The sequence below is a fragment of the Sinocyclocheilus grahami genome, unplaced genomic scaffold (assembly GCF_001515645.1).
Source record: "Sinocyclocheilus grahami isolate Dianchi unplaced genomic scaffold, SAMN03320097.WGS_v1.1 scaffold1670.1, whole genome shotgun sequence".
Lineage (NCBI taxonomy): Eukaryota > Metazoa > Chordata > Actinopteri > Cypriniformes > Cyprinidae > Sinocyclocheilus > Sinocyclocheilus grahami.
Window position 1 is genome coordinate 133,696 of NW_015506849.1, and position 13,124 is coordinate 146,819.

Consider the following 13,124-nt stretch of genomic DNA (forward strand, 5'->3'; position numbering starts at 1 on the left):
GTTTACTAAAGTTGTTTAGTTTAACTATTGCATCCACCTGAAAGTTCACATAACACAGTGTAATTAAGTAAATTCAACAAATTTGTAAAAATCAGTTATGTTTACTCGCTTTTCTTAAGTAGATTCAGTGATTACTTTTTACAGTGTTGTTGTGGAGGTGGTCAGATGCAAATATCTACTATACGGTGTGACCTCAAAATATGGAGGAAATGGAAAATTTGTAACTTTGGCAGCTTGGGTTTAACAAATGCTCTCTTTGTACGAGGTGTAAAATTGTGAGGTTTAAAACTTACTATATTTTTTATAGTATAATGACCTTATCGGTATATCAACTCATACTCATGTCATAGCCATAGGGGGAAAAACATTCAAATAAGTAAACTGAGACAGAAATCATATTTTGGGTGGACTATTCCTTTAACATGGTTTCTATTTCCAAAACCTTTTGCCACATTGTTTATTATCATCATTTTATTAGCAACGCTGCACATCAAATGAGATACATTTTAATTACGTGTAGTGAAGTTAATAGCAAGAGTACTTAAACTTTTTTCCCTGTCTTTTACAGAACATGTGATGTCAACAAGATTAACTATATGTATGCCCAGTATGTCAAGAACACTATGGAGCCACTGAACATTGCAGATGTCACCAAAGACCAGCGATTTCCATGGACAGTAAGTACTCAGGGGATCGAGTACTTATCGATAGGGGATAGATTGTGGGATTGGCATAGAGTAATCCCACTCTGGGATCCCGATGTTTCTGGGATTTCACAGAGCTTTTATTCATTCAAGACATTCACCTCCCCCATTTTGTGCTATGAACTGCCCCTTTTCCCAAAGCTGCTTTAAACTGATTTTATTTGACCATCTCTTCATTGCATTTCTTTTTAAAAGGGTGAAAATCTACAATCCTCAAACTGTCAAATCAAAAGTCTACTGTGCACTTCAATAAGGAATGGGAAGAAAGACAAAGTGATAGGTATGTGTGTTTTCTATATATCATTTTCCACAATCTGAGCAATCAGTCAAAATTGTTGCTAAAATATTTTATGAACAAATTTTAACATTTTAAAAAGTAATTATTAGTGGTGCTTACTAAAACAAACATATTACAATTGCTCATATGAAAAAAAATCCTTAATCCTAAACTTTGGCACTCAACTCCACACCAATAAATAATACCTCAAATTGTATGGCTTTTTGTAGAGAGATGTGATTCTATTGTGGTTACATTTAAGATTTATACCTGATAGAAAAAAAAAATAATAATTATCATAGACTTACATGGAAGAAGGGATCCAAACCATTTCTAGGGATAAGAATAAAAATGCCTAACAAGCATCCAAGACACCACTAAGATTTTATTCAGAATGCATAAAATGCAGTGCTGCTTGAAAGTTTGTGAACCCTTTAGAATTTTCTATATTTCTGCATAAATTAGGGTGACCATACGTGCCATGTTTGCGTGTGGAGACTGATCGGTGTATGACATCAAAATACCATACAGACGGTTCCTTATGCTTTCAAAATGCTCTCGAGGTACTTTGATGTCAAACACTGATCAATCTGAGCCGCGCTGCTTTTAAGTCAAACACACATCCTATGAATTGCATCGCTTTGACAGTAGAGCCCACCTTCTCACACACACCATGATTGGTCCATTATGTACAATGCCTGCATATTATTGGTCAAACTACTTTTCGATCATTACCTTCAGCAAGCATGAAAAAGCAAAGCCAAAACAAATCCTGGCAAGTCCTGGGAAAATGGCACGTATGGTCACCCTAGCATAAATATAACCCAAAAAATCATCAGATTTTCATGCAAGTCCTGAAAGTTGACAAAGAGAACCCAATCAAACAAATGAGATGAAAATATATACTTTGTCATTTATTTATTCAGGAAAAGGATCCAATATTACATATCTATGAGCAGCAAAAGTATGTGAATTTCTAGGATTAGCTGTTCTTCTAACAAAGAACACTCTAAAAGCAATACATGTAAAAGTCCACTAGGTTTCAAAGGACTGCAGGCTAACTTCTAAGTAACTAAAGGCCTTTCTCACATTGGCTAATATTAATGTTTATGAGCCCATCATCAGGAGAACACTGAACAACCATGGTGTGCATGGCAGTCGCAAGAAGAAAGCCACTGCTCTCCAAAAAGAACATTGTTGCCCATCTGCAGTTTGCTAAAGACCATGTGCACAAGCCAGAGGGATACTGGAGAAATGTTTTGTGGATGGATGAGACCAAAATAGAACATTTTGGTTTAAATGAGAAGCGCTATGTTTGGAGAAAGAAAACACTGCATTCCAGCATAAGAACCTTATCCCATCTGTGAATCATGGTTTGGGCATGTTTTGCTGCATCTGGTCCAGGATGGCTTGCCATCATTGATGGAACAATGAATTCTGAATTATACCAGCAAATTCTGAAGGAAAATGTCAGGACATCTGTCCGAGAACTGAATCTCAAGAGAAAGTGGATCATGCAGCAAGACAATGACCCCAAGCACACAAGTCGTTCTACCAAAGAATGGTTAAAGAAGAACAAAGTTAAAGTTTTGGAATGAGTCAAATTCTGGACCTTAATCCAATTGTAATTTTGTGGAAGGACCTGAAGCAAGCAGTTCATAGGAGGAAACCCACCAGCATCACAGAGCTGAAGTGGTTCTGTACTGAGGAATGGGCTAAAATTCCTACAAGCCGTTGTGCAGGACTGATCAGCAGTTACAAGAAACGTTACTTGTTATTGCTGAAAAAGGGGGTCACACCAGATACTGAAAGCAAAGATTCACATACATTTGCCACTCACAAATATTTAACACCAGATCATTTTTCTCAATAAATAAATGACAAAGTATATTTTTTTGTCTCCTTTGTTTGATTGGATTCTCTTTGTCTACTTTCAGGATTTGTGTGAAAATCTAATTGTTTTGGGTCATATATATGCAGAAATATAGAAAATACTAAAGGGTTCACGAACTTTCAAGCAGCAATGTACAAACTTTCAAGCAGCACTATATAGCTTAAACAGCATACAGTCATGACAAAAAATATCGGCACCCTTGGTAAATATGATCAAAGAAGGCTGTGAAAATTAATCTGTATTGTTAATGCTTTTGATCTTTTATTTAAAAAATTCACAAAAATCTAACCTTTCATTGGATAATAATAATAATTTAAAATGGGGGGAAATATCATTATGAAATAAATGTTTTTCTCTAATACACATTGGCCACAATTAACGGCACCCTTTTATTCAATACTTTTTGAAACCTCCATTTGCCAGTTTAACAGCTCTAAATTTTCTTCTATAATGCCTGATGAGGTTAGAGAACACCTGACAAGAGATCAGAGACAATTCCTTCATCCAGAATCTCTCCAGGCCCTTCAGATTCCCAGCTCCATGATGGTGCTTCTCCTCTTCAGTTCACCACACTCATTTTCTATAGGGTTCAGGTCAGGGAACTGGAATGGCCATAGCAGAAGCTTGGTTTTGTGCTCAGTGACCCATTTTTGTGTTGCTTTTGAGGTTTGTGTTTGGATATTGTACGGTTGGAAGATCCAAACATGGCCCATTATAAGAGGTCTAACAGAGTCAGTCACTTATTGATTTTTTATCTGTTGGTATTTGATAGAATCCATGATGCCATGTCTCTAAACAAGATGTCCAGGACCTCCAGCAGAAATTTAGGCCCACAACATAAAAAATACAGCAGTATATTTCATTGTACACATGGGGTACTTTTTATCCCTGTGTTCACCAAACCCATCTTGAGTGTTTGCTGCTAAAAAGCTAATTTTTTTTTTTCATCTGACCATAGAAGCCAGTCCCATTTGAAGTTCCAGTCGTGTCTGACAACAGAATATGCTGGGGATTGATTTGGTTTTTCTCATTGTGATGGATGATTAAGATAATTTGGGCTTTGTTTTCCCTCCTATTTATATTTCTGTGAAACAGGAAGCCATGGCTGGATAATTTCATGTTAATAATCACCCTGGAGTGCTCAAAATTGTGCATATGAATGGGAATATTCTTCAGAGATACTTCAGAGAATATTCTTCTAGGGGTGCCAATAATTGTGTCCAACGTGTATTTGAGAAAAACATTTATACAACAGTTCATTCTGGTTCTCAAATCTGATTGGTTGAGAACTGTGAGATATTGTACTGGTATCGCAACAGGAACGCCCTTTCAAAATTTTGTATCACTCCGCTTGTTCTAGCCGGGTCTATCATTTTTTTTAATTATTCACTGAGCTAATCGTAGAGTACGTTAGTTAATATAAGAAGAAACGTCTAGCTTCGCGGGCTCTCTCTCTCTCATTTGGATGCATGTCTTGCCGTATTGTTTCTCTCTTTTAACCTCATTATTTCTCACTAATAACCTAACTGAAGCAGCACGTGCCCTTGATACGAATTCTAAAAGTGACGTAAGTTTAACTGTCAACTTGAGCTTTGAATCCGTGGCGGAAGGAAGTAGTTCCGCACAAAAGAGGGTTTTATTAGGCATTCCGTTGTTTCTTGTTTAATTACACACATGTTCCATCGAACTGTTGTTTAAACGCAATATCACTCTCGTACTCGAGCGATACCAGCTCTATATCAGCGGCTGTGATTGCCTCCGGCACTCAGCCTGCGGCCTCGTGCCTCTGGCCTAATCAAAGCCATGCTGGCCATGCTGGCCATGCTGATATAGAGCCGGTATCGCTCGAGTACGAGAGTGATATTTCTAATTTATTTCATAATGATATTTCCCCCCATTTTAAATTCTTATTATCCAATATAATTTTTTTAATAAAAGATCAAAAGGATTAACAATGCAGATTCATTTTCACAGCCTTCTTTGATCATATTTACCAAGGGTGCCGATATTTTTGGCCATGACTGTATATATGATAATAGTGAATTTCAAATCAAAAGGTAATTCTCCTATTTTATAATTTCTCTTGTATTTTTAACTGACATCAAGTTGCTAAACAATGATCCTCATTGTGGTGCTGGTCAAATACAAGTGCACAGTATAAACCCTATAATGAAAGTCTGAATTGATTAGAATAATTTAGGTGGTCATTTTCTTTAGGGTTTGAAGAGTTTATATCTTCTATTGTATGCTCCCTGAGCCATTCAGGTTGAAAATAAAACCAAGGCTTTCTGTTTTTTAATTGATTAATTTATTTATTTTTATCAGTCTCTACACATACAATAGAATTTGATTAAGTTGAGACTCACCTGATAGACCAAGTAGTTAAATCGTGTAATGATCTCTACCTTATTCACCCTCATTTATCCCAAACCCGTATTAATTTATTGCTTTCTTTCATGGATTCAGGAGGTACATTTATAAAGAATCTCCTGGACACTTTTTTTCCATGTAATAAAAGTAAATGGAGAACTGATCTGTCCAAAATGACCACAAAAAAAAGAAAAGTAGAATAGTGACAGAAATTTAATTGTATTTTTTTGGGCAAATATTTACATAATGAAATCATCCCTTTTCAACTTGAATAATGTGTCCACAAAATTATGGACACCATAGTGCTATCTCTCTCTCTCTCTCTCTCTCTCTCTCTCTCTCTCTCTATATATATATATATATATATACAGGTGCATCTCAATAAATTAGAATGTTGTGGAAAAGTTCATTTATTTCAGTAATTCAACTCAAATTGTGAAACTTGTGTATTAAATAAATTCAATGCACACAGACTGAAGTAGTTTAAGTCTTTTGTTCTTTTAATTTTTGGCTCACATTTAACAAAAACCCACCAATTCACTATCTCAACAAATTAGAATATGGTGACATGCGGGTGTCAATGATTGTCTTCTGGACAACTGTCAGATCAGCAGTCTTCCCCATGATTGTGTAGCCTAGTGAACCAAACTGAGAGACCATTTTGAAGGCTCAGGAAACCTTTGCAGGTGTTTTGAGTTGATCATCACAATCAAAAGAACATCAAAATCATCACAATTAAAAGAACCAAAGACTTAAACTACTTCAGTTTGTGTGCATTTAATTTATTTAATACACGAGTTTCACAATTTGAGTTGAATTACTGAAATAAATGAACTTTTCCACAACATTCTAATTTATTGAGATGCACCTGTGTGTGTGTGTATATATATATATATTATTTATATATTTTTTTGGCCTCTGAATGCAGGTGTCTGCCAGTTGGTCAATAAGATGGATGAAGCTTCAGGGGAAGTAAAAGCCTTTAATAGGAACGATGAGCAGTTTCTAGAGGCCTTTGCTATCTTTTGTGGGCTGGGAATCCAGAACACACAGATGTATGAAGCAGTGGAAAGAGCAATGGCCAAGCAAGAGGTCACACTTGAGGTGAGTGTGATTTTATACATTTAACAAATATAAAAAATGCTATAATAAAATAAATTATGGCAGCTAACATCAGCATATTCCCACAGTCAAATATATGTTTTATCATGTTAATTCCCCCCCCCCCCGTTCGAAAATCGGATTGGACTGAAATAATCAGGGACATTGTTTTCATCCAGCCTCATTATTAGTTCATTGTGACTGGTTGGTCACCGAGGGATGTCCTTACTTTGTGGGTGGTATTAATATAGGCTATTCAAGATTGTGACATCACTGGATCTCTGAAAATTGGACAGTTTTCCAACTTAATTTTAATAAACGCTCTTTTTGGACTGAGACAGGACTGAAGACATTTTGAGTTTTAGTTTTTATAATATTTTAAACTCATATTTTAAAAGATGTAGGATTTTTTACTCCCTTTTATCTGCTGCTACACATAGGCTCATGGCTGATACCCTCCCACTCATCTGTTTTCTTTCATCCTACTATTCTGGAGCTGTCACAGTCAGAAGCGCTGGTGGCATGCTGTCTCCTGCAGCTGACACAATGGCTGCACTCCACATCAGGCATTCTCCTTTGTCATAATCCTCACTTCACATCCTCCATCGCCCAGCACTATTTAAAAAAAAGACACAGGTGTTCAAAATTGAAAAATAGTACACAACTAAATGGACCATTGTCACCTGATCTCAATTGTATGTTTTATTCTGAATCCAATTATTATCTCAGAAAAAGGTTTATTTTGAAATTTTTTGTCCTTATCTTTTTTTTATGTAAATGTCAGTTCAGTCAAATCAAATCATGTTCTGGTTATATACAGGATGTTCAGGCAAATGTAGTCCCAAATGCTTACTTAAAATGTGCAATGTCTTTGTAGTATACTTTCTATAAGCTAAACATATTATGCCATTCAGTACATAAACTTTGCAATGCCATTAACATAATGTGGCTGTGTGTGCATTTTACGCAGGTCCTCTCTTATCATGCCTCGGCTGCAGAGGAAGAGACGCGGGCGCTCCAGGTAACTGCGGTAAATTATAATTTCTCATCATATCATATCGAAATGTGCCACCATCATTTTGAATGTGTTATTCAAACAATGATATTGTAAGGATTACTTTTTCCTTAAATATAAATTTATCTGAAATCTGATTGGATGAGCCATGTTTAAAGCCATTGTTACATAGCTGATATACACATACAAGCGTATTATAATATAGTCACAGATATGACTGTCTAGCCAGCTACTTTTTCGAAAGAGTAACATACCTGTATGTGTATCTTTGTAGCTCGACAAGCTGCCGTTTCAAAGTAGTTTGCAGTGGTCGTGCCTATCAATTCCCAAACTCAATGGCTTTATTTTTCAACATTTTTGTCTTGTATCACTTTTAAAATGCTTTGTGTTGTTTTATGAAAACCTCGTATACATGCTAAAATTGCTGTTTTGCAATTTTTATTGCTTCAATTGAGTCTTATTCTACATAGCGTTTGTAAAGAAAACAGGAATTTCCTATCTTCAGACACCCTCAGGGAACTTCCCAGAGAGCACAGATTGCTTGGATACGGCACTCTCAGCTGTCGATATGGAAAACCTGCTCTGATTAGGCCTGTGAGAGTAATCAGGCAATTAAGACATGGACAGAGGCAGAATTTCTGCTTCAATTGAGAGTCATTTATTTGTTAATAACACCAATTACTCTTATGAAGCGAAGGTCAGCATGCAGATTTACCACTGTTTGCGTAATTCATTAGGCATGTAAAAACACCTAAACATATGCTTCATTTTGAGTATGATGGAAAAGAATATTAACCACTAATATGTATCTATTTTATCATTATTAATACCTGAATTGTAGTTAATCATAAAGAGACAAAGCTATATGAAAATTGTTATCTCTGCAGGTGATTGTGGTTTCTGTTTCCCTACTTAAGCACATAAAAACAACAGGAGAGAGGAAGAGAGACATTATTTATGGGCTCTGCATTATGCGATGAACCCTTTTCAGCACGAGAAGACAAATCAAGTGCAGCACAGCTAAATGCTCATCCTGCGCACTGCAAACTATGCTGATCGCAGCTCATTGATTATTTATGCCTGACAGACAGTGATCTCTTTCCTTTCAGTTTGGTTGTCTGTTGAGTGAGTGAATTAGTGTGATTGTTCAGATGTGTGTGTGTGTGTGTGTGTGTGTGTGTGTGTGTGTGTGTGTTTACAGATTAACACAGCTCTGTATGTGAGCAACTGTCTGTTTTTGTGAAAAAAATGTTTTTGAGTTTTAAGGTGCAATGTAAATATCTGCCTGTCCTAACTTCACAGGTGGCTACGATTCCCTCTGCTCAGTCTCTCAAACTGCTGGACTTCAGCTTCAGTGATTTTGACCTGACGGATGCTGAGACGACACAAGCAACCATCCGCATGTTAGTTTCTGTAGAGAGAGAGTTAGTGTGAATGTTCATATGTGTGTGTGTGTGTGTGTGTGTGTGTGTGTGTGTGTGTGTGTTTACAGATTAACACAGCTCTGTATGTGAGCAACTGTCTGTTTTTGTGAAAAAAATGTTTTTGAGTTTTAAGGTGCAATGTAAATATCTGCCTGTCCTAACTTCACAGGTGGCTACGATTCCCTCTGCTCAGTCTCTCAAACTGCTGGACTTCAGCTTCAGTGATTTTGACCTGACGGATGCTGAGACGACACAAGCAACCATCCGCATGTTTGTGGACCTCAAGCTTGTGCAGAATTTTCAGATGAAGTACAAGGTACCTGCTTAGACTCTGTTGTTAAGTTAGTTCATTTACCATTTGCCATTGATTTTATTTGTTAGTAGTTGTGCTATATATTATTCCTTATTCCTGGGGTTAGGTGTTTGTACAAACCCATAAGCCTCATTACTACACTAAAACTCTTAACTCGTCCCATATGTTTGTCTTGAATAATATGTCAAATCATGTTTTAATGTGGGGAGGTGTGCTATTTCTTTTCTAAGTGATCAGACTTACTATTTTCACTGGATGATAAAATGGATGAAAAACAGATGAATAGACTTACACTGAAAATCAACAGCCATATTTAGAGACCCAAATGTCAAAGAGACTTGGGCATTGAGGATGAGCTCATTTGACCTGGGTCAAGTAGAAACCACCTAGAAAGCACCCATAACGCTCTAACGACTGCGTTATGCACTAAATAACCCCTCTGAACACCTTAACAACTTGGCAACCACTGACAAAAGCATTATGTCATGGTGCATCTCTTCAGAAAAAAAACACACCTGTGAACTTGTTACATTAGTATTACTGTTTCATTGTGCTTATTTTTATAAACCCTTGCCAGATTTAATTTAAAAAAAAATTCACTCTGACAATGTTAGTAAATTTCACAAATAATTACAAAGAAACTAACATGTTGATTTAAACATGCAATTTTTAATTTTCTTGTAAAAATCTAATCTAGTAATCTATGCTTTATTTTCAACTTCAAAAAAATATTTTTTTATACATGTTTTTTTAATAAACATATGTAATAACTATGTTTTAGAGCACCTAACTCTGCACACTTAGAACACTTAATTCTGCTCCACATCATGCCTAACAATGCCCTTAGCTGTTCTAAAATCACTGCAAAACACTGATTAAGCCATGACACCTTAGCAACCACATAACACTGCTAAAATCCAATCAGAGAACCTTAGCAATCACATTACATAGCCACCATGCTCTGGAAACTACCCACAACACCTGAGTTTTCTTCTATACTTAAAGGGATAATCACTTTAAATTTGGGTGGAATAGCCCTTAAACATATTTTCTTCAGAAAAAAAATAAAAATAAAAAAGCTTAAACAAAATAGGTGTTATACACGGTGCAAAAAAATATTTTTTTTTCTCGCATTGTTTTGCACATTTTTTATTTTTTTTTAATTGACGATAACAGTATAGCTGAAGAGTTTTGTAATTTTGCAGCCAAAAGTTGAACAAAAGCAATCTGTTTGCTCAACTATAAATACAGTATCTCACAGAAGTGAACACTCACCCCTCACATTTTTGTAAATATTTTATTATATCTTTTCATGTGACAACACTGAAGAAATGACACTTTGCTACAATGTAAAGTAGTGAGTGTACAGCTTGTATAACAGTGTAAATTTGCTGTCCCTCAAAATAACTCAACACACAGTCATTAATGTCTAAACTGCTGGCCACAAAAGTGAGTACACCCCTAAGTGAAAATGTCCAAATTGGGCCCAATCAGCCATTTTCTCTCCCAAGGTAAAAGCTTAAAAAATTACAATGGTGGTATCACTGATGCATTCATTTTATGGAGAATGAAACTTGAAAATATCTTGAGCTTGTGTTAACCATAGACATTATTTGGGGAATTTAACCAAAAACCTTGACATTGGGACAATGGAATTGAAAGTGCAAAAATTCAATTTTAATATATATATACTGTATATATATTCATCTCTGCAGCACTCTATTTGATTCTATAAAAATAACTATTAACCTTGTTCCAGAGTTTGTGTCAGTGGATCTTAAGTGTAAAGAAGAACTACAGGAAGAATGTGGTCTACCACAACTGGCGACATGCCTTCAACACCTCCCAGTGCATGTTTGCTGTGCTGAAGTCTGGTCGGTTTCAGGTCAGTGGCTCTGATAACAAACACCACACAGGCAAGGGTCACATCAGCACTGTGGCGTCTGGCGTACAGCTTCAACTTGAGTTCAGTCCAGAATAGCACAAATCAGTAACCATACTGACACCTATTAACACATAGCGAGTCTGTCTGTCTTGTAACTAGGATATAAGCTTGCTGATCTTCATATTAAGGTGTGCAATTATGGATTCGAGACTGCTAGCACAAGTACAGTATACAGAGTAGTAATGATTAAAAACAATTATTAAAAATATTATGTAGTAATATTTGTAGTAATTGCTCTTTTGAAAATGTCGAAAAGCTTCAGGCTGTTTCCTTTTTATAGTGAAACCAGTTTATAATGATAAGCAAAAATATGAAACTAGCAGAACACTTTTATTATGCGTTCCACTATAAATGTCTTCTGTTGTTTACAGTGGTAGTTAATAATTTGCATTTATATACTTGCTTTCTTTGAATAGTCTATGAAGAACAGCGTGTTGAGTCAACTTGTTACAATTATTCACAATCACAAATTATTGTGAATTATTTGTAGTACTGATGTTTTATGAATTATGAATTGAGAACGCTCCGGTAACTATCGTAACCTCGGTTCCCTGAGAGCGGGAATGAGACATCACGGAGATATTTCTCCGTTATGGGATCTCCTTCCCTTCCAACCTTTCCTGAAGTCCTATTAGCTCCTGCCAGTCCAAATGACTGGCCAATTGACGCAAAGTATGCAAATCGCATGCAAATACTGACGAGCTCGAGCGGCAGTATAAAATGCGGTGCACGCGACAATTACGTCAGAATCTGATACTGAACGCAGCTTTAGCTGATCGAGTAGCGAACACGGCGACCACCGTGATGTCTCGTTCCCGCTCTCAGGGAACCGAGGTTACGATAGTAACCGGAGCGTTCCCTCTCGAGCTTTCACGAGACATCACGGAGATATTTCTCCATTATGGGAACGATATTCAATCCCGCTGTGAGAGAGGCTATGAGCAGCCTGTACAAGTTACACACTCAGTGAAGATAGAACACACACAATTCCCAACCAATAGCGACGCTTGTTAGGCGGGCTCGCAGCTGATAGGTGGAGATAAGCCAATGAGCGTCTAATGCCCAGGCATACGAAATTTGCATATCTGGTCATTAATAACGTCGGCTGCGCTGAGAACAGGGCAGAAGCAACAACATTACTGTCAGGGGCTGCACAGAGATAGCGGTGTTAAACAGCATAACACATAACATGATAATCGAGGCAGCAACACACGAATAGAGGTAGCATAAACGTGAATCAGTCACTCACCGACAGCACTCGGGAGGCTAAGGACTGTACGTCCAGCTTGTAAAACCTGGCGAAGGTATTCTGGGTAGACCAGCCGGCTGCAAAGCATATATCTTGAATAGACATACCTCTCGACCACGCCCAGGAGGAGGCGATAGCTCTTGTTGAGTGGGCCCGGCCCTTCGCACAACCACCGTAGCACACGAAAAGCTGGTCAGATTGCCGAAAGTTGGCCGAACGGTCAATGTAAATCCTCAAAGCCCTGACGGGGCACACCGAAGTCTGAGCGTCCGCATCACGCGAGGTCGATGACTCAGAAGACAGGGCAGACAGCGAAACAGTCTGCGCTCTGAAGGGGGTAGATAGTGATTTAGGCACGTAGCCCAGCCTCGGCCGGAGAGTGACGCTGCAGTCACCGGGTCCAAAGCTGCCCTCGCACACTGCTCCCCAGCCGCGAGTCGATGTGTCCGTCGTGACCACAACGTGTGACGTCGCCAAGCCCAGGGGAACTTCCTGGCTGAAGAGATCTGGGTTGCGCCACGGCCTCAGAGCTTCGACGCAGCCGCGGGAGACCGCGATGCGCAAACGACCCAAAGTCCACACCGTCCAAGGGGCTCGAGATTTCAACCATAATTGCAGGGGGCGCATGTGTAGTAAGCCCAGATAACATACCGCTGCAGCAGACGCCATGAGCCCCAGCAGCTTCTGAAATTCCTTCAAGTGAACAGAGCTGCCCAGTCTGAAATGGCGCAGGGAAGACAAAATAGCCGCCGAGCGCTCCCGAGAGAGGCGGGCTCTCATCTCCACCGAGTCGAAGCACACTCCCAGATATGTTATAGACCGACTCGGGGCG

The 13,124-nt window shown here is 38.1% G+C and overlaps 1 protein-coding gene across 1 annotated transcript in view; it reads left to right on the forward strand.

Annotated features, from left to right (window-relative positions):
* Positions 1-13,124, forward strand: part of LOC107571930 (cGMP-specific 3',5'-cyclic phosphodiesterase-like) — a 40,488-nt gene that overhangs the window by 21,576 nt on the left and 5,788 nt on the right. Inside the window, exons 8-13 of the mRNA XM_016258317.1 lie at positions 569-677; positions 900-984; positions 6,174-6,349; positions 7,317-7,376; positions 8,955-9,101; positions 10,858-10,983. Coding sequence (XP_016113803.1) covers positions 569-677; positions 900-984; positions 6,174-6,349; positions 7,317-7,376; positions 8,955-9,101; positions 10,858-10,983 — 703 coding nt within the window. The remainder of the gene's footprint in view (positions 1-568; positions 678-899; positions 985-6,173; positions 6,350-7,316; positions 7,377-8,954; positions 9,102-10,857; positions 10,984-13,124) is intronic.